General features: G+C 42.4%; 1 protein-coding gene across 1 annotated transcript in view; it reads right to left on the bottom strand.

Annotated features, from left to right (window-relative positions):
• LOC124775800 (adenylate cyclase type 3) overlaps positions 1-13914 on the bottom strand; it is a 458110-nt gene extending 444196 nt beyond the window's left edge. The window contains exon 1 of the mRNA XM_047250630.1: positions 13759-13914. Within this exon, the coding sequence (XP_047106586.1) occupies positions 13759-13914 (156 nt within the window). The remainder of the gene's footprint in view (positions 1-13758) is intronic.
• Between the last annotated feature and the right edge of the window lie 6668 nt (positions 13915-20582).

The following is a 20582-nucleotide window of genomic DNA, read 5'->3' as shown; positions in this document are numbered from 1 at the left end:
TTCGATACACTGTAACATCCTCAGCCCATCCTATGATTCGAATACACAGTTAGAAGCCGGCCGTTGTGGCCTAGTGGTTCTAGGCGCTGCAGTCCGGAACCGCGCTGCTGCTACGCTCGCAGGTTCGAATCCTACCTCGGGCATGGATGTGTGTTATGTCCTTAGGTTAGTTAGGTTTTAGTCGTTCTAAGTCTAGGGGACTGATGACCGCAGATGTTAAGTCCCATAGTTCTTAGAGCCATTTGAACCACAGTTAGAACAGTAGAGCAATGGTAATGTACTAAAATGTTATCCTCTATGACAGCAAACTTATGGTATAAAGTGAACCTTTACACCTGCCACGTCGTCGTCATGCTCGCTTCTGAAGCAAGTGTGTACCGTACTAAAATAACAGCTTTAAACAGATATACATTGCAGTCAGCATTGATAAGAGTACTTCCAATCTATATTTTATTTATCATTATTATCAATTTTTTACCTCTTGAAAAAGGGATATAAACACTGTAAAAGGGATATAAAAATAGCATAAGATCTGAAAATGACAAATTATGTAACAAAATAGTCCCCATTGTAATAAAAGATTAAAAGTAAAATCACAAGCGTGTTAAACCAAATTTACGTTTTACCGTTATACACAATTTATACCATTATAAAATATCGATCTCACCATGTGTCTTTAAATTAAGGGAATGTCGTCGTAATAATAGCCGTAATAATAAAAATACATCTTAATTTTTATTGAGAAGAAATCAAGCGTCCAGAGGGGACATTGAAATACTGTGGTAAATTATTACTTTGCAACCGTCAGCTGATGATCCTTGGCCGCGTCTCCAGTTTCATACTTGTCTAAGCAGTGTCCACGTGTAGGTAGGAACTCTCCGGTGGCCCTGCAACTCGCCTTCTCCAGGCCCCTAACTTAAGATACATTTCTTATGTTTAACTGTTTAAAACATGATAACTAGTGGGGTTTATTACAGTAAATGCCATATAGTTTTTCTTCTTTACGTCCAGCAGCATAATACATGTCTCATAATAACATGATTATTAGAAAGATCCACCAAACTAGCTGCTTATAATGACCTGTATTCACGAGAGACTGTTCGGCATTTATCGTCATTGTCAAGTACCTGCGAATGCAGTTTCAGTGAGAACGTGTATAAATATGAGTGACATTTACATTAAAGTGACTGTATTGCACCCACGCCTAGATTTATGCGACGCCCACATCACGTCGTTAGTGAATTGTCTTATAAGTCACTGCTTTGATAAGACGATAAATGACGTAAATATATTGAAATTAAACGTTAATTACGGTACGACAGCGTACGACCGTTCCACTCTCGCGATGCTATATGTTTACAAAGATTAACAAAATATAGCCGGCCGCTGGTGGCCGAGCGGTTCTGGCGCTACAGTCTGGGACCGCGCGACCGCTACGGTCGCAGGTTCGAATCCTGCCTCGGGCATGGATGTGTGTGTTGTCCTTAGGTTAGTTAGGTTTAAGTAGTTCTAAGTTATGACCTCAGCAGTAGAGTCCCATAGTGCTCAGAGCCATTTGAACCATTTTTTGAACAAAATATATCGCGGTTCATCTGCATAATCTTTGTATACATATAGTGTCGTACGTGTGGAACTGTCAACCTATTTCATACCGTAAGTAAGGTTTAATTTCAGTGTGTTTACGTTATTTACCATCTTATCAAAACGGTCACAATTATGAGACAGTTCGCTAACGGTGAAATATGGAAGTCACGTCAATCTAGACGTGAGTACAATATAGTCACTTTAATACAAATGACATTCACATTATACACGTTCTCACCAAAATTGTATTCGCGAGTACTTAACAATGCGATAAATGCCGAAACAGTCTCTCATGAATACAGGTTAGTAATTATAAGCAGCTATTTTGGTGCATGTTTCTAATAAATGTCATACATTTGCACACTGTATAGGTTATATACGAGAAGGTGGGGGGTGGGGGGAGGGAAGGCTGTGGCGCAAGAAGGAAGGGACAGAAGAGTGGAGGAAAAGGGAGTAGGATGTCACAGGCATAAGGGGATGGACACAGATAATACAACGCAAGTTCAGCCAAATGTTGAAGCTGACAGTTCTAGGAATTACTTTTCCCTCCGCTCTGTCTGATCACTAAGTAATTTACCTGCTCTTCTTTTCATGGGACTTTAAACTTCCATTTCCTCCAAGATGTTCATCAATGGGCACTTAGCCGCATTATACAAAATTCCCTATGATCTGCGACGATTTTGAATGCAAATTCTTCGATGTCTGCTTTCGGGTGGAAAGGTAGGACCCCCCTATCAGATCACACCCTTACTACACGCAGGAAGTGGCTTCCAGTATGGCAGATTACGTTTGTCGGGCACAAGTCCGACGAGAAGCATTCTGATTCCAGACGGGATAGCATTCGTCATAAATATAGAAAAAAGGAAATGTAAATATTGTATCAGTTAACTGCAATATCGTCTACGGAAACGTTCCAGAACTAGTCTCACTTATAAACGGTAACTATTCCCACGCAGTAATCGGGACATAAAGCTGTCTGAAACCAGATGTTAAAAAGCAGTGAAATTGTAAACTTCTATTGGAACGAATATTGCAAAGATAGGTTGAACGCTGATGATGGAGGCGCGTTTATAGCAATAAAAAATACGATAATATCTAGTGAGTTCAGTATAGATTCTGAATGTGAAATAATCTGGGTGTAGATAATACTTAAAGGTAGATCAAACATGGTCATCGGATGCGTTCATGAACGCCTGCCTCAGCAGCAGTGAGGCCGAACATTTGAGGGAAGCTTGGAGTATATTTCGTAAATTTCCTGGTCGTGTTATAGTCTTAGGCAGAGATTTTAATTTACCAGTTATAGACTGGGATACTCAAGTAATTTGGAGGATAGGACGGACAGAAAATCGAGTGAAATTGTTGTAAGTGCCTTATCTGAAATTTACACAGAGCGGTTAATCACACGACTCGTGAAGATAACATAACAGTTTAGACCTGCTTAAGACAACGAACTTTTCGACACCGCTTGGAACAGGAAATCGGTGATCCGTTACATCACTGAATAGGACTGTAGATAGCAACACGAAGTAAGGTATGAACATAGTCTGTTTAACAAGAGCGACAAGAGACAGATTTGTACAATATACAGACTAAAGCGACGAATGAAAATTTGTACCAAAGCCAGAATTCTGAGTCTCTTACTCACTAGGCAGATGCGCTAACCACTACGTCATCCTGGCACACTGCCTTTGTACAATTACACGCTGCAACTCCTCTGCCTAGTGAGCAAAAGATCAGGGTTCGGATCCCCACCTTTGTACCAAGCTTCATTCGTCGCTTTAGTCTCCATATATTCGTCACAGATGTCTAAGATTTGGAAGGGTCTCTGGAACCATTACATTTCACGTTGCTTGGCACAAACAAAATTAAACGAAACTAAAACTAGCGTAAAGGAGGGCGCTCCGATAAGTGTCCAACGAACTCAAAAGTTAAAGTCTACCTACCGGTTTCACAGAATATCTCAAGAAGTCTTGTCCCTCTTCTAGCAACAGAGTACCGCAGGCCTCTATGGGAGCGAAGCGTTTCTAATGATAGAAAAGAAAGGAGAAGTCATCCCGATTTTCCACAAGGGTCGTCGAAGAGACGCACAGAACTACAGGCGTATGTCTCTGACATCGGTCTGTTGTAGAATTTGCAACACTTTTATGCTCGATTATTATGACATCTTTGGAGCCCGAAAGTCTCCTTTGTAAGAATCAACATTGTTTCCAGAAACAGCGATCGTGTGAAACCCAGCTCGCTCTCTTCTTCCACGAGACAAAGAAAGCAGTAGATACAGGTGCCTAGGTAGATGCCGCGTTCCTTGTATTCCAGAAGGCGTTCGATGCAGTTTCTCACTGCCACCTAATGAACAAAGTACAAGCGTATGGAGTGTCAGACCATCTGTGTGATTGGACTGAAGAGTTTCTAGCAACCGAAACACAGCATGGCATTCTGAACGGAGAGAAGTCTTCAGACCTAAAAGTAAATTCGGGTTAGCTCCAAGGGAGTGTTATAGAACCATTACTTTTCACAGTATATGTAAATAACCTAGCAGATATCTTCGGAAGTTCAGTGAGGCTTTTGTTATATGATGTTGTTCTACACAGAAAAATCGCAACGCTAGAAAATTGTACCGAAATGCTCAAAGACCTGCATATGATCGACTCTTAGTGCAGGCAGTGGCAACTGACCACACAAATCGAAAAAAATGTAATGCATTAGGAAGACATAGAAAGAACAACCCTTTATTGTATTATTACAATATCACTGGAAGCACTTACCTCCGAACTTATCCTGACGTATGCGTACTGAAGGATTTTAAGTGGAACGACCAGATAATATTAATCGCAACTGAATCGTATGCCAGACTGAAATTCATTGGAACAATCTGCAGATAGCTCACAGAACACTCTTTCGACCGGTACATGAACATTGCTCGTCAGTTTGTGATTCATACGAGATAGGATTGATAGCCAAAAGAAAAATGAAAGAGGAGCAGCACTTTTCGTGACATTTAATAAGCGTGAAAGTGTCATGGAGGTGCTTCACAACTCCACTGGCAGACGCTGCAACAGAGGCGCTCTGCATCAAGCTATAGTCTACTGTTAAAATTCTGAGACCACACATTCCTAAAAGAGTCAACCAACATATCACTACCTGCAATGTACACATCAAAAAAAGTTTTTCATCAGCCCGGTTCCTAGAACTCCTGAAGACAGACGTTGACTGTGGATATTGTATCACAGACATAGTCCCTTTGACTGTTCAGAGATGTCACTAACCCCGCCCAAAGATGTAAACAACCATGCATGAACAGCGCCTATTAGACGGAAGGGGTCCGACAGTGGATCACTTTCAGTCATTCCACCACGAAGTAAGTACACGGTCGTGTCGTCTGTAGTTCAATTACGCCTAGACGGTCAACTCCGCGGTTCGATCGCGTTGTTACTTTGTGCCAGGAAAAGCTCTCAACAAGGGAAGTGTCCAAGCGTCTCGTAATGAATCAAAGCGATGTTGTTCGGACGTGGAGGAGATAGAGAGAGAGAGAGAGAGAGAGAGAGAGAGAGAGAGAGAGAGAAACTGTCAATGACATGCGTAGCACAGGCCACCCAACGGCTACTACTGCAGTTAATGACCGCCACCTACGGATTATGGCTCAGAGGAACCAGGAAGACAGCGCCACAATGTTAAATTATGCTTTTCGTGCAGCCACAAGACATCGTGTCATGACTCAAACTATGCGCAATAGGCTGCATGATGTGCAACTTCACTCCCGACGTCCATAGCGACGTCCATCTTTGCACCACGACACCATGCAGTGCGGTACAGATGGATCCAACAACATGCCGAATGGATCGCTCAGGATTGACATCACGTTCTCTTCATCGATGAGTGTCGCATATGCCTTCAACCAGACAATCGTCGGAGACGTGTTTGAAAGCAACCCAGTCAGGATGAAAGCCTTAGAAACACTATCCAGCGAGTGCAGCAAGGTGGAGGTTCTCTGCTGTTTTGGGATGGCTTTATGTGGGGACGACGTACGCCGCTGGTGGTCATGGAAGGCGCCGCAACGGCTGTACAATACGTAAATTCCATCCTCCGACTGATAGTGCAACCACATCGGCAGCATATTAGCGAGGCATTCGTCTTCATGGACGACAATTCGCACCCCCATCGTGCACATATTGTGAATGACTTCCTTCAGGATAACGACATCGCTCGATTAGAGTGGTCAACATGTTCTCCAGACATGATTCCTATCGAAAATGCCTGGGATACACTGAAAAGGGCTGTTTATGAACGACGTGACCGTCCAACAATCTGTACCAACAGTGCCTTGATGAACTTGTCGATAGTATGCCTCGACAAATACAGGCATACATCAATGCAAGATCACGTGGTATTGGGTATTAGAGGTACCGGTGTGTACAGCAATATGGATCACCACCACTGAAGGTCTCGTTTCATGAGCAATAAAATGGGTAGAAATGATGTTTATGTCGATCTCTATTCCAATTTTCTGTACAGTTTCCGGAACTCTCAGAAACGAAGTGATGAAAAACTTTTTTTGATGTGTGTATAAGCTACAAATTTTAGTAAAATATCCTTAATCTTTAGTCGAAGGTATTGATCAAACTCGAGTGAATGTCTCTAAAACTGTACTCCAAACCATTTTCAGTAACAACCGTTCGCAGCCCAAATCCCTATCGCCGACTAGTGTGTTGGCTTCTGACAGCATCTGAATGGAAAGCGTGAACTTTCGGTGACGGAGAGTTGCTGAACAAAGTCAGTCGTAGGATTAATTATAAACCATTCTGCACTATATCACCAAAAGCGAGTGTCACTGTCCATAGGATGAGTACTTACAACTTGCTTGTCGGAGCCATTTTGCAGGGATACTTTATATATTGGGGACAAATTTCGCCCTCTTGCACTGTTCTTCGTTATCAACGCGAAGAGATGCTAGTTAGACATTCGGACATTCATATACAATGATCCAAAACAGTTACCTAACCGTACTCAGTTTTCGCTAAGAAGAGATGTGAAACATGCGTGAAAGTTGGTACATCTGAGTGTTAGAACCCAGGAGATACCTGTCAGCCAAAAAATGCTCTGCTGCTTCAACCAAACTCAATATTTCTTGTCATATTTGGAATAGTAAGCATTCAGAATTATTCATCTCAAACAAATCTGATAGGACACTACCCGTTGTTCAGATTCAGCTGTTGACTCTTCTTGCAAAGTTATATTCATGCTAAGAGACACGACGCTAAACTCTTGTCTCCAAAAACCTACAGAGATTAAAGGTTTAACGTACGACTTTCAGACCAGATTATTATTAGTTTCAACACTCAAGACTTTAAGAAACCACTTTATTTCATACACTGATTCATGAACATGCATTATTTCTAATAGAGTGGTCAGGAATGCAATAGAGAAATGCATGTAATATCTTTATATAAGCTCAGTGACAGTCCATTTCAATTTTTAAGGAATTGTTACATACAGATTCTAAGGTTTAGAATACTGCAAAATATTGGAGCAAGTAATCCAGAAATTGAAGCAGCGTTATTATGAAAAAAAAGATGATTACCTCAGGCAACAGAATAAAAAATGTGTGGGATATAGTGATGACATGGACAGGTGGGGCCAAAAAGGAAGAGGAACAGATAGCTCTAAAAATAAATGAGACATTGGTGACAAGTGCATGTAGTGTTGCAAACCTCTTAAACAATTACTTTATTTCTGTTACTGGCAGCTTGGGTTTATCTGTTTCGGTGAACAGTGCAATGGAATATCTGAGACTAGTATTTAAAAATGGGGTAAAATGAAAACGACATTAACGTCTCCGGAACAAGTAGCATCCATCATAAAATCCTTAAAATCTAAGTATTCTAGTGGGTATGATAACATGTCAACAAAGTTAATGAAAGAGTGCTCATACGAATTGAGTTCTATGTTAAGTTATTAGTGTATATAATCTGTTAACAGCGGAACACTTCCAGACTGGCTAAAATAGGCTGAAGTTAGGCCCCTTTACAAGAAGGGGGATAAATAGATACTATCAAACTATCTCCCAGATTCACTTTGGCCAACTTTTTCAAAAATATTTTAAAAGGTCGTGATCAAGCGTCCCCTTAAGCATCTGACTGCAAATAATATATTTTCGAAGTCACAGTGTGGGTTTCTTTATGGTTCTGATATAGAGAAAGCTATTTTCACTTACAGTAAGAACGTTCTTAATTCATTAGATAATAAATTAGAGGCTATTGGCGTTTTCTGTCACCTGTCAAAAGCCTTTGACTGTATGAACCACAGCATTCTCTCAATTAAAATAAAATATTATGGTGTCACTGGCAATGCTATGAAATGGTCTGAGTCTTATCTAACTAACAGGAAACAAAGGGTGTCGTAAAATAAGTATGCAGTAAAAAAAATGGCTCTGAGCACTATGGGACTCAACTGCTGAGGTCATTAGTCCCCTAGAACTTAGAACTAGTTAAACCTAACTAACCTAAGGGCATCACAAACATCCATGCCCGAGGCAAGATTCGAACCTGCGACCGTAGCGGTTCCAGACTGCAGCGCCTTTAACCGCACGGCCACTTCGGCCGGCAGTATCCAGTAATCAGTCAGTCTTCATCTGATTGGGAACTGATTCCATGTTGTGTTCCTCAAGGTTCCATCTTGAGTTTGCTCCTTTTTATTGTGTACATTAATGACCTCTCGTCTGTTATATAGCCAGATGCTAAGTTTGTTTGGTTTGAAGATGATACAAACATTGCAATAAGTAAGAAGTCAAGTACAGATTTAGAAATACCTGCTGATCAAATTTTCACTGACGTTAATAAATGATTCTCTGTCATTAAACTTTGAAAAGACGCACTATATCTAGTTCAGAACTTGTAAGAGATTTCCTTTCAGCACATGCATAACATATGAAGACATGCAGATCGAATAAGCTGACAGAATTAAATTTCTGGGATTACATCTCAATAATAAATTCAGTTGGCAAGGGCATACCACAGAATTGCTCATTGCGCCTAAAGAAGTACGTATTTGCAGTGAGAATGATGTCGGATGCAGGAGATATAAATATAAAAAAAACTTGCGTAGTTTTCTTACTTTGATTCTGTTATGCCAAACGGGATCATATTCTAGGGTAACTCATCAAACAGAGCAAAAGTTTGTAGCGTGTAAAAGCGTGTAGTAAGAATCATTTGCGGTGTAAATGCAAGAGCATCATGTAGAAACCTGTTCAAGGAACTTCGTATTCTAACCACTGCTTTTCAGTGTATTTATCCCTTAATGATATTTGTTGCAAGTAATATAGCTCATTTCCAACCGATAGCTCAATACATAGCATCAATACTAGGCATAAGAACAATCTGCATAAAGAACTAAAATCACTTACCTTGGTCTAAAAAGGGTCCAACATTCATGAACACATATTTTCCATAAATTTCCAGCAACCATTAAAAACTTGGTTTCAGATAAAAAACGGTTTAGACATAGAGTGAAATACTTTTTGATAGGCAACTCCTTCTACTTTCTACATGAACATCTTAACAGGGACTGTTAGACCAGATTCAGTAAAAAGTCTGTTAAATTTCACTTTTGACAGCACTTGGTCACAATAGTCAAGATTATGTATTTTTTGTATCATAAATTCATTAAAAGTACATAATTTTGTGGAATTCTGTAAATATTAGCAGTTTCAGTTCACAGTAATGTATTCACCTATTCTGACCATCTCCTGACAAATGATCAAGGTACTAAGCGTTGTATCACATGTTTTATATTTTTATGTTATTCCGACTTGTTCCACATCTACGAGAAGCATCTCATTTTTGGATCTATGGAACGAAAACTGAATCTAATCTGATCTAATCTTGGCCTAGTAAGACTTTCAGTTACAGAGGATGGATTCCACTTACCAGCAGGATCTGTGATACAATAACATATTGATGTGAGAAACTTAAGGACGAAAGTAGTATTCGCATTATGTGTCACTGCCAAATAACATAGTTCGATGAAACTTGGACCTTAGGTATAAAGAACCGGTACAATGTAGAACAGCAGGTAACTGAAAGAAATATACAATGAGGCGACAAGAAATGAACTTCTATTGAAAGACAATAATTCCACTGAAGTCACTGCGATTGATTATGATGGTCCCGTAGTCATTACAAACGGCATGAAATGTTTCTTAATCGGGCGTGTGATCACCTCGGATAGGCAATATATGATCAGCAATGTGTTCCCATGCTGGTCGCAATGTTGGTAAGGAGTTTTTGTGGTACGGCGTTCCATTCTTCCAACAGCGCGATTGGCAACTACTGGATGGTCACTGGTGCATGTGGACGTGCTGAAATACATCTCGTCAAAGCATATCACACGCAGCCGATGGGATTTAAGTCGGTGGAACGGACAGGGCAGTGCATGCGCCGCACATACTCTCGTTGAAAGTGCTTCTCCATCTGTAAAGTTCAATGCAAGCACGCATTAATATCCATATGAATGAACGAAGTACGATAATTCTGGAAGCACCCTCATATGGCGAGAAGCGATAACACGTAATTCACATAGGAACATTGTAGAATATGATTATTTTGGTGACTCAGATGTTGTGGTGTGGGAAAGCATAATGTTGGATGGGCATACTGGCCTCCAAACCTTTGACTACGGTACACGTTCTTGTCAAGCAGTAATCCTTCCCCATGTGCGACTTCCAGGGGTGCACTCGGCCTTGAGTTCATCTAAGGGGCAAGAGTTTTTGGAACGAGAGAGTATTCAGCCAGTAGATTGGCGTACACGTTCCCGCGACTTAGTTGCCATCCTCCACGCGTGGGATGCGTTGGGGAGATGTATTGCAGCTCGTCCTCGTGCATCAGCGACTGCCCAGAAGTTGTCAAACCCGCTGGTGGGGAAATGCAACGCCCCACCAAATAAACTCCTTACCAACCTTGTGATCAGCATTGGAGCGCTTTCGGAGCATGCACTGCTGCCTGTGATGATCACACCTCCATTAACAACGACATCTCGCTTTTTGTATTGACCAGGGGACCATAATAGATCGCGGTGACCTAAGTGTAATTATTGTCTCTGAAGAAGTGTTATTACTGTTCGTCTCATATCGTAATTCTTTCAATTATCTTCTGCACTGTACTCTAGCAGTTCTATCTATGGTCCAACTTTCGTGGAGCTATGTTACTTATCATCAAGTAAATATTACTTTCGTCCTTATGTTTTGCACATCAGTTTATCTGAGATTCTCTCAAAGGAAACCATGAACTGCACAAGCGAATATTTCTGCGAAGTCACACAACATAGCTGTTTTCAGTATTTTGTCCTTTAAATTTAGTACACGAAACAGATGTCATCATCAAAATATTAAACGCACTGTCGAACTGAAATGCAAAATCGGGAAAAGGGCCTTGCGCAGCTGACGACTGGTGCCTCCCAACACTCAAAAAGCCGGCAGTAAGGGAACCATGTGGCATTTACCCACATACGTCTTGTACGTACCTCTCCAAGGATTTAGGTAGTTCAACTGCGCCGGCCGGGGTGGCCGAGCGGTTCTCGGCACTACGGTCTGGAACAGCGCGACCGCTACGGTCGCAGGTTCGAATCCTGCTTCGGGCATGGATGTGTGTGATGTCCTTAGTTAGGTTTAAGTAGTTCTAAGTTCTAGGGGACTGATGACCTCAGAAGTTAAGTCCCATAGTGCTCAGAGCCTTTTCAACTGCGCCTTCACAATACATATATACGCTAATGAAATTCCTCCTAAGTAATATATCACAATTTGACAACAGTGACGTCCATACGTACAATATTAGAGGGAAAAAAGGCTTCTGAAACCGATTGTTAAAGCTGCCAGTGGCTCTGAAAGGAACTCAGTATGTAGCAACAAAAGTTTTTAATTATTTTCCCAATAACACGAAAGTATATTCTGGTAGTTACTGTATGTAGGCTACCAGTTACATATACACTGAAGAGCCAAAGAAATGGTACACCCGCCTAATATCGTGTATTGCCCCTGCAAGCACGCAGAAGTGCCGAAACACGACTTGTATGCACTCTATTAATGTCTGAAGTAATGCTAGAGGGAACTTAAACCATGAATTCTGCAGGGCTGTCCATAAACCCGTCAGAGTACCAGGGGGTGCAGATCTCGTCTGAACAGCACGTTGCAAGGCGTCCCAGATATGCCCAATAATGTTCATGTCTTGGGAGTTTAGTGGCCGGCGGAAGTGTTTAAACTCAGAAGAGTGTTCCTGGAGCCATTGTGTAGGAATTCTGGACGTGTGATATATCGCATTGTCCTGTTGGAATTGTTCACGTCCGTCGGAATGCACAATGGACATGAATTGATGCAGGTGATCAGACAGGATGCTCACGTACGTGCCACCTGTCAGAGTCGTAACTAAACGTATAAGGGGTCCCATATCACTCCAACTACACACGCCCCACACCACCACACCAGGACAGAGCCTCCGAAAGCTTGCACAGTCCCCTGCTGACATGCAGGGTCCATGGATTCATGAGGTTGCCCCCACACCCGCACATGTTCATCTGCTCGATACAATTTGAAACGAGACTCGTCCGAGCAGCCAACATTTTTCCAGTCAGCAACAGTCCAATGTCGGTGTTGACGGACGCAGGCGAGGCAAATGACTCTGAGCACTATGGAACTCAACTTCTGAGGTCATTAGTCCCCTAGAACTTAGAACTAGTTAAACCTAACTAACCTAAGGACATCACAAACATCCATGCCCGAGGCAGGATTCGAACCTGCGACAGTAGTGGTCTCGCGGTTCCAGACTGCAGCGCCCAGAACCGCACGGCCACCTCGGCCGGCGCAGGCGAGGCGTTAAGATTTGTGTCGTGCAGTCATCAAGGGAACACCAGTGGGCCTTCGACTCCGAAAGCCCATATCGACGATGTTTCGTTGAATGGTTCGCACGCTGACACTTGTTGATGACCCAGCATTGAAATCTGTACCAATTTACGGAAGGGTTCCACTTCTGTCACGTTGAACTATTCTCTCTAGTCGTCGATGGGCCCGTTCTGGTAAGATCTTTCACTGGCCGCAGCGATATCGGAAATTTGACGTTTTACCGGATTCCTGCTATTCACGGTACACTCGTGAAATGGTCGTAGGGGAAAACCCCACTTCTTCGCTATCTCGGAGATGGTTTGTCCCATCACTCATGCACCGACTGTTGCACCACGTCTACACCCACTTAAATCTCGATAACCTGCCATTGTAGCAGCAGTAACCGATCTGACAACTGCGCCAGACACTTGTTGTCTTATATAGGCGTTGCAAAAACAGACATAATGTCTTACGGGATAACAGCAATCAGTGATTTTATAATGTTACTTTAAATCCGTCTTGATTGCAAATTTTTTTTTATTATTCATATGAATAATAATAATAAAAAAATTTTGCAATCAAGACGGATTTAAAGTAACATTATATAGGCGTTGCCGACCGACATATCTCTGTATTTTAATGTGCATGCCTATACTTCACTGTATATACTGGCTACTAGTTTTTAAGTAGAAATACGTCAAGGGTATAGGAGGAGTTATTCGGGAAAATTAATTTAAGTTAGATTTAAAACTTCGTTTATTAGCTGTCAGACTTTTGTGTTATTGGGCAAATGATTAAAAAATTTTTGTTGCTGCATACTGAACTCTTTTCTGAGCCACTTGTAAGTTTAAGACTTGGATACGAAGGTCATTTTTCTCTTTAATGTTGTCTGTATGGACATCTGTGTTCTCAAATTGTGAAGATGGTTTATTAAGACTGAAACTGGTCACATCATTAGCGACCACGTCTGACTATTTTCATTAAAATACGATATACAATAAATAATGTTCCTATCATCTTTACAAAAATTATTAGTACTTATGAGTACGTAACAAATTAGGAATGGTTTGATCTTTGATTATTGTTGTTAACATTACGTGTGGCTTTTGTCTTCGAAAGTGAGCACAGATAAGAGTTGACGACGAAAGCAATTAAGCGGTGCAGGAAGGCCCCTGCCTGATAGCGGCAGCGCGCGCTACGCTGTCAGCCGCCACACTGCAAACCGTAGCGGCGGGCCGGCGGCGACAAAGATTCCTCGTCGGAGAAGCGGCCCAGCGCAGCGCGGCGGGACTCAATTAACGAAAAGCCGCGACGGGAGGCGGCGGCGTGCCGGGCGCAGCCGCACAATCAATAGGAGCCCGCCTAGCCCGCTGCCCCCGGAAACTCAATACAGGCGGCGGCGGCGGCGGCGGAGGCTGAGGGGGCGGCGAACGCGCCAAAGCGCGGCGACACCCGGCCGCTTCCCGCATGTTCCGCGCTGCTGGAGGGGCGCCGGTGGCGGCCGCAGCTGCGGGCAGCCCGGGCGCGGCAGAAGGGCGCTCCTCAACGGCGGGAACTGGGCGAGCGTGTGTCTCAGTTAAGACTGCACGCCGGACCGGGACTAGGGCCCGGTAGATTTGTTTTCGCTGGCACTGCTGATAGCGGCTAAGCTTTCCAGGAACGAGATATTTTGCCTATGATACAGCGAGTCATGGAACGTGTATCGCAAAGACAGATTTGACGCCTTAGGAGGGGGAATGTTTATTTCAGTTGACATAAATGTTATGCAGGGTGTACAGGAAAGAATCGTCCAATTTAAAAAAAAAAATCATAACTACTATGTTATTTGAGATATGTGTGTGCACAACGAACTCTTGGAAAGAGCAAACTAAAGAGATTTACATGGTTCCCACTAGGTAGCAGCAGTGTGCGCCCGCTTCAGTTCTAGTACCAATGGTTTCGGGACGACAGAAAGAGTTTTCAGTTCCATGTTTTGCGCAGTGCGGGTCAATCGTGTCTGTTCAGCGTGACTTTGGTATTAGGTGTTGTGTAGATCCTCCTACAGCACAGAACATTAGACGATGACATGAACACTTCCGAGTAACAGGTTGTTTGTGAAAAGGCAAATTTCCGGGCTGTCCCCGAGTGTCTGACACAGATGTAGAACGCATCCGCCACACTTTCACAAGGAGTCCGCAGAAATCCGTACGCCGTGCATCTCGACAGCTCGACAAGCCCCTTATGTCCGTCTGGCGTGTGTTGCTAAGACGTTTACATATGCAACCACACAGAATCAAGCTACTGCAAGCTCTTCGTAAAGTTCTGTGTGTTCTGTAATTTAGTTATTAGCAAGATGTAAGATGACAGTTTTCTTCCAAGGTTGGTTTTTAGTGACAAGGCAACATTTCATTTAAATGGTAAGGTTAACTGTCATACTGTGTCAATAGATGAAATTGTACAACATGAGATGGACTCTCCACAATTTAATGTGTTTTGTGCAGTTTCACGGGAAAAGGTGTATGGTCCATTTTTCTTGGCGAAGAACGCTGTTACGGTAAGCACATATCTCGATATGCTTGAGAACCTTCTTTTTCCACTGCTGAAGACTGATTCGAACAACTTCATTTGCCAAAAGGATGGGTCACCGACACTCTGGCATCTGTTTCGTGTGGGAGCTTATAAAAGACTCTTCATATGCCTCCGTTACAAACAACAATGAATGAACTGAGACATCGCATAACAGCAAACTGCGGAAGCTGTAACTCAAGACATGCTCGCTGCAGTGTGGGAACAATTTGAGTATCGCATTTGCAAATTCATCTCAAGCGCGGCACATTGACCACCTATGAAAAGATATGAAAAAACTTTTTGAATTTCCCGTTCATTAAAAAACAAAATTCATTCTACTTGTTTATTGCTATCAGATCGAATGATTCTTTTCGATACATATCGCTAGATATCATGTGAGAGAAGCGCAGCCGCGCGGGATTAGCCGAGCGGTCTCAGCGCTGCAGTCATGGACTGTGCGGCTGGTCCCGGCGGAGGTTCGAGTCCTCCCTCGGGCATGGGTGTGTGTGTTTGTCCGTAGGATAATTTAGGTTAAGTAATGTGTAAGCTTAGGGACTGATGACCTTAGCAGTTAAGTCCCATAAGATTTCACACACATTTGAACATTTTTAGAGAAGCGCAAGCTGAGTTACGTACGAGCGATGCTTTGTAAATCCCTGCTAGTCAGTGGGCAGAAACCTTTCCCTCTCAAGGAAAAAGAACAAACACCACACACACACACACACACACACACACACACACACACACACACACACACAAAATTAAGGCGAGACGGCCAATGATTTCGGGATTTTGCGAAATGCCGCTAGTAATGAGAATAACTGGCAAGGGGCACTACATTCGTAGTGAGTGTATACGTTGAGTATTTGGGTCACATGGGAAGCGTGCTAGGGTAGTGAGTGCAGTTCCGATGTCCATCGTATCCGTGTTGGACAGTAGTCAGCGCATCTGTCTAGCAAGCAGGAGACCAGGGCTCGAATTCCGGTCCGGACAAATCTTCAACCTTCCACCTTGATTTAAATAAATGTCCATTCGCAGCCACTGTCTGTAATTCTTTTGTGTCTTGGCAAAAATATTGTCTCTATTGAGGTGGAATTCGATTGTGACAGTCAAGATATCCGGTCGTATATAACAAGTCTAGCTGAAATCAGGTTATTTGTTGGATGTTTACACTTACTAGCCGATTCCGCTGTGAAATTTTAGTCATTCAAAGAAAGTTTATGGCCTGTAGTGCGGAAATATCCAGATGAGCAATAAAAGTGGGAGGTGATTTTAACCTACGAGTAAAGACTGAGATGTCTATGGATTCACTGCAGGGGGTATACACAGACAGTATTGCGAAGTACTCTGAACACGTTTTCCGAAAACTGTCTTGAGCAGCTAGTTCGACAGCCTGTACACAATGCAAATACTTTAGATGTAGTTACAAACAGGCCTAACGTTATCGAAGGCGTCACTATAGAAAATGGTATTAGTGCCCATGATGCCATCATAATGACTGTGGTTGCTAAAATTAGTACATCATTCAAGAAGACTAGAAAATTATTTCCGCTAGAAAGAGAGATAATGAGTTATTAGTAAATGAATTTAGTTCATTTAGTTCCAGTATGATGGACGTAGAGGAAACAAGTTTATGCGCATTGTTAATCGTGCTGTCGCGAATCTGTGTCGTGTAAGTGTATTAAGGACGGAAAAGAACCACCGCAGTTTAACAGAGAAGTTCGGGAAATGCCAAGGAAGCAAAGGCTGCTGCATTATCGATTCAAAAGAGAACGCGCAAATGACAGATAAAAGCGGGTAGAGATTCGCTCGTCTGTAAAAAGATCCATGTGCGAAGCGTACAAGAACTACCACTGTCACATCTTAGCAAAAGATCTTGCCGAGCACTCTAGAAAATTCTGGTCATATGTGAAATGGCTAAGCGGGTATAAGGCTTCTATCGAGTCACTCGTTGACCAGACCGGTGCGACCGTAGAAGATAGCAAAAGGAAACCCGAAGTTTTAAGTTTTCAGTTTAAGAAATCGTTCAAGTACAAGAATTGCACACACATACCATGGTTCGACCATCGCACAGATTCCAGTATGGATGACGTAGTAATAGCCCTGGTGTAGGGAAACAACTGTGACTGTTGAAAATAAATAAGTCACCAGCCTCGGATGGAATTCCAATTCAGTTTTATAAAGCGTACTTTACGTCGCGAACCTCTCGACCAGTGCGTAGTCCCAAGCGACGGGTAAGAAAAGGGTAAGAGAAAGGACCAAGAAAATTACAAATCAGTATCCTTAACATGGGTTTGCTGCAGGATTCTTGAACATTTTCTCATTTCGAATATAATACATTTCCTTGAGAGGGAAAAGTTTCTGCCCACTGACTAGCAGGGATTTACAAAGCATCGCTCGTACGTAATTCAGCTTGCGCTTCTCTCACATGATATCTGGCGAACTACGGATGAAGAGGAACACGCAGATTCCACATTTCTATATTTCCAAAAAGCGTTTGACTCAGTGCCCCACTGCAGACTGTTAACGAAAGTGCGCTCATAAGGAATAGGTTCCCAGGTACGTGAATGACTCGAAGACTTCTTAAATAACAGAACCCAGTACGCTGTCCTCGGCGGTGAATGTTCGTGAGTGTCAAGGTTATCGTTAGGAGCGCCACAGGGGAGTGTGATAGGATAGCTGTTGTTTTGTATGTACATAAATGATCTGGCGGATAGGGTGAGAAGCTGTGCTTGGTGATGATGCCGCCAAGTATGGAAAGGTGTCGTCGTTGAGTGACTGGAGGAGGAGACTAGACGACTTAGACAAAATTTCTAGTTGGTGTGATGAATGGGAGCTAGCTCCAAATGAGTAAAATGTAAGTTACGGCAGATGAGCAGAAAAACAAACCTGTAACGTTAGAATACAGCATTAATAGTGGGCTGGTTGCCAGAACTTTAGGAAAATGTGGTTCCGCTGTAAAGGAAACCACCTGTAGTGTACTAGTGTGACTCGTCCTTGACAACTGCTCGTGTATTTGCAATCATCACCAGGTCGGATTAATGGAAGACATCGAAGCAGTCTAGCAGTCATGGACTGTACGGCTGGTCCCGGCGGAGGTTCGAGTCCTCCCTCGGGCGTGGATGTGTGTGATTGTCCTTAGGATAATATAGGTAAAGTAGTGTGTAAGCTTAGGGACTGATGACCTTAGCAGTTAAGTACCATAAGATTTCACACACATATGAACTTTTTTTTTTTTTTTTTTTTAAGCAGTTTAGTGGTGGGATGCTTGATTTACCAGTATGTTCAAACAACATGCAGATATTAAGATGCTTCAGGAACACAAATAAGAACCACTGGAGGGAAAGCGACGTTTTTTTCGAGGAACATTACTGAAAAAATTTGCTGAAGCTAACTGCCGAATTGAATCTGCTGCCGCCGAGGTACATTTCTTGTAATGACGACGTAGATAAGTGAAATTATGGCTCGCACGGAGGCATATAGACAATCATTTTTCCCTCGCTCTATTTTCTATTGGAACAGGACAGGAATTGGTCAGTAGTAGTACGGTGTACCCTCCACAGCACAGCACGGTGCCTCGCGGATTATGTACTCGTACGTAGATGTAGATGATGCAGAAGCCACTCTCATAGCTTCAGTTCTACCAATTCTCCACTTATGTGATTCCCTTCCTTAGTATCCTCTCTTCCACGACTACCTGTACAGCAAGATCAACATGAGAGGTTATCTGGACTTCGGAATGTGGAACTGAACCTGTGAGTCACACCTGGACAGTTCGTAATCAACAGCACTGTCCGCGGAAGGCAATGCTCCGGGTTCGAGTCGAGATTTAATAGAGACGTATCTTCGTCTGATTTTCTGCCTGGAAATTTCCAAACAGAGCACACTCCGCTTACAAGTGATTCACTCATGCCACTAACTATTTCGATTGGACTTCCTCTTCACATTTATTTAAATCTATCCATTTAGATGTTTCATTACCATTATGAAAGATAAGGTTATCGTAAAAGCAGTGCGTATTTCCTGCATGTTACTCCTATGCACCCTGTGTCAAATTGCTTTGTGCAAAACTGTTTCATACCATACAATAAGAGAATTGATATGACTGACACAAGAGACTGTAATTAGCGTGTAACGATAACGAGCTTGTCATTCAGAGTTATCTACCCAAATTTCAAACGTCTGTTATCATAAAAGCGATCCAAGTGCTTTTTTGATGTCATATGTCACAAATGATATTAAATGATGATCATTTATTTCGTTCCCACTGGGACATAGAGGTCCCACCTCCGGCATACGCAGTAGCCTTCACACGTTGGAAAACGAACAGTGGGAAATATTGCTTTCACACTGTTACTTTTGACTATGATTTTAATTGAAACAATCATACATTAATGTCATTCGCTCCGAAAAAAGGAAAGTGAAAGGGTTGTAGAGGGTACTTAGCAGATTGGATAACGAAGTTCGCGTCACTTTCAAATTCCTGCTTCACGGTATGCACATAGCAGAGATAAAAAAAAACCTGTGTTTTATAGTATCCCATAGTAGTGGTGGTGTTTCGAGTACTCGTCGTCGGGTTTTCTCCTAAGTGACGAAGGACGTCCTCGAGAGTATGGCCTGCCCGGGGAGCACCACAGTCAACCCTTATACCTGTAGTTGCGAACCTACGACTTTCTCATAACCGTTATTTTACTCGGATGAAACTGTATGCGATGTAATAATCGCAACTGGGACCGACAACGGCGCCCACTTCTCAGTTTGTGTGCGTACGTGAAGCGGGAGATCTGAAAGTGATCCCGATCTTCAAACTTACTTACATCTGCATCTACGTAAGTACCCTGCAATTCACACTTAAATGCCTGACAGAGGGTTCATCAAACCAAATTCATTCCATGTGTCGGGGAAAAATGAAAACTTAAGTCTTTCGTGCGAGCTCAAATTTCTGTTCTTTTATTACAATGATCATTCCTCTCTATGTGAGTGGGTGCCAACAAAATATTTTATATTTCGGAGGAGAATATTGGACATTGAAATTTCGTGAAAAGATCTCGTCGCAACGGAAATCCCCCTTCTTTTTATAATTACCATCCCAGGTCGTTTATCATATTCGTGGTACACTCTCTCCTATTTCGCGATAATACAAAACGAGCTGCCCTTCTTTGAACTTTTCCGGTATCCTACGTCAGTTCCGTCTGGTAAGAATCCCATACCGCACAGCAATAGTCTAGCAGAAGATGGACAATTGGAAGTGCAGGCGGGCTCTTTACTGGCTTTTATTGTATCTTCTAAGTATCCTAGCAATGAAACGCAATCCTTGGTTCACCTTCCCCATTACGTTATGCGATTGGCACAATCTGAGTTGACTGTAATTGTTATCCCAAGATATTTGATTGAATTAATAGTCTCTAGATTTATGTGACTTATCTCATAACCAAAATTTAACGCGTTACTTTTAGTTCTTATGTTGATGACCTTACACTTTTCGTTTTTTGGGGTCAGTTGCCACTCTACGCACCGTAAAGAAGTCTTGTCTAACTAATTCTGTAATCGATTTCGATCTTCTGATGATTTTACTAGACGGTAAATGAAA

The sequence above is a fragment of the Schistocerca piceifrons genome, chromosome 2 (assembly GCF_021461385.2).
Source record: "Schistocerca piceifrons isolate TAMUIC-IGC-003096 chromosome 2, iqSchPice1.1, whole genome shotgun sequence".
Classification (NCBI taxonomy): domain Eukaryota; kingdom Metazoa; phylum Arthropoda; class Insecta; order Orthoptera; family Acrididae; genus Schistocerca; species Schistocerca piceifrons.
This window is presented reverse-complemented; position numbering and strand designations above follow the sequence as displayed.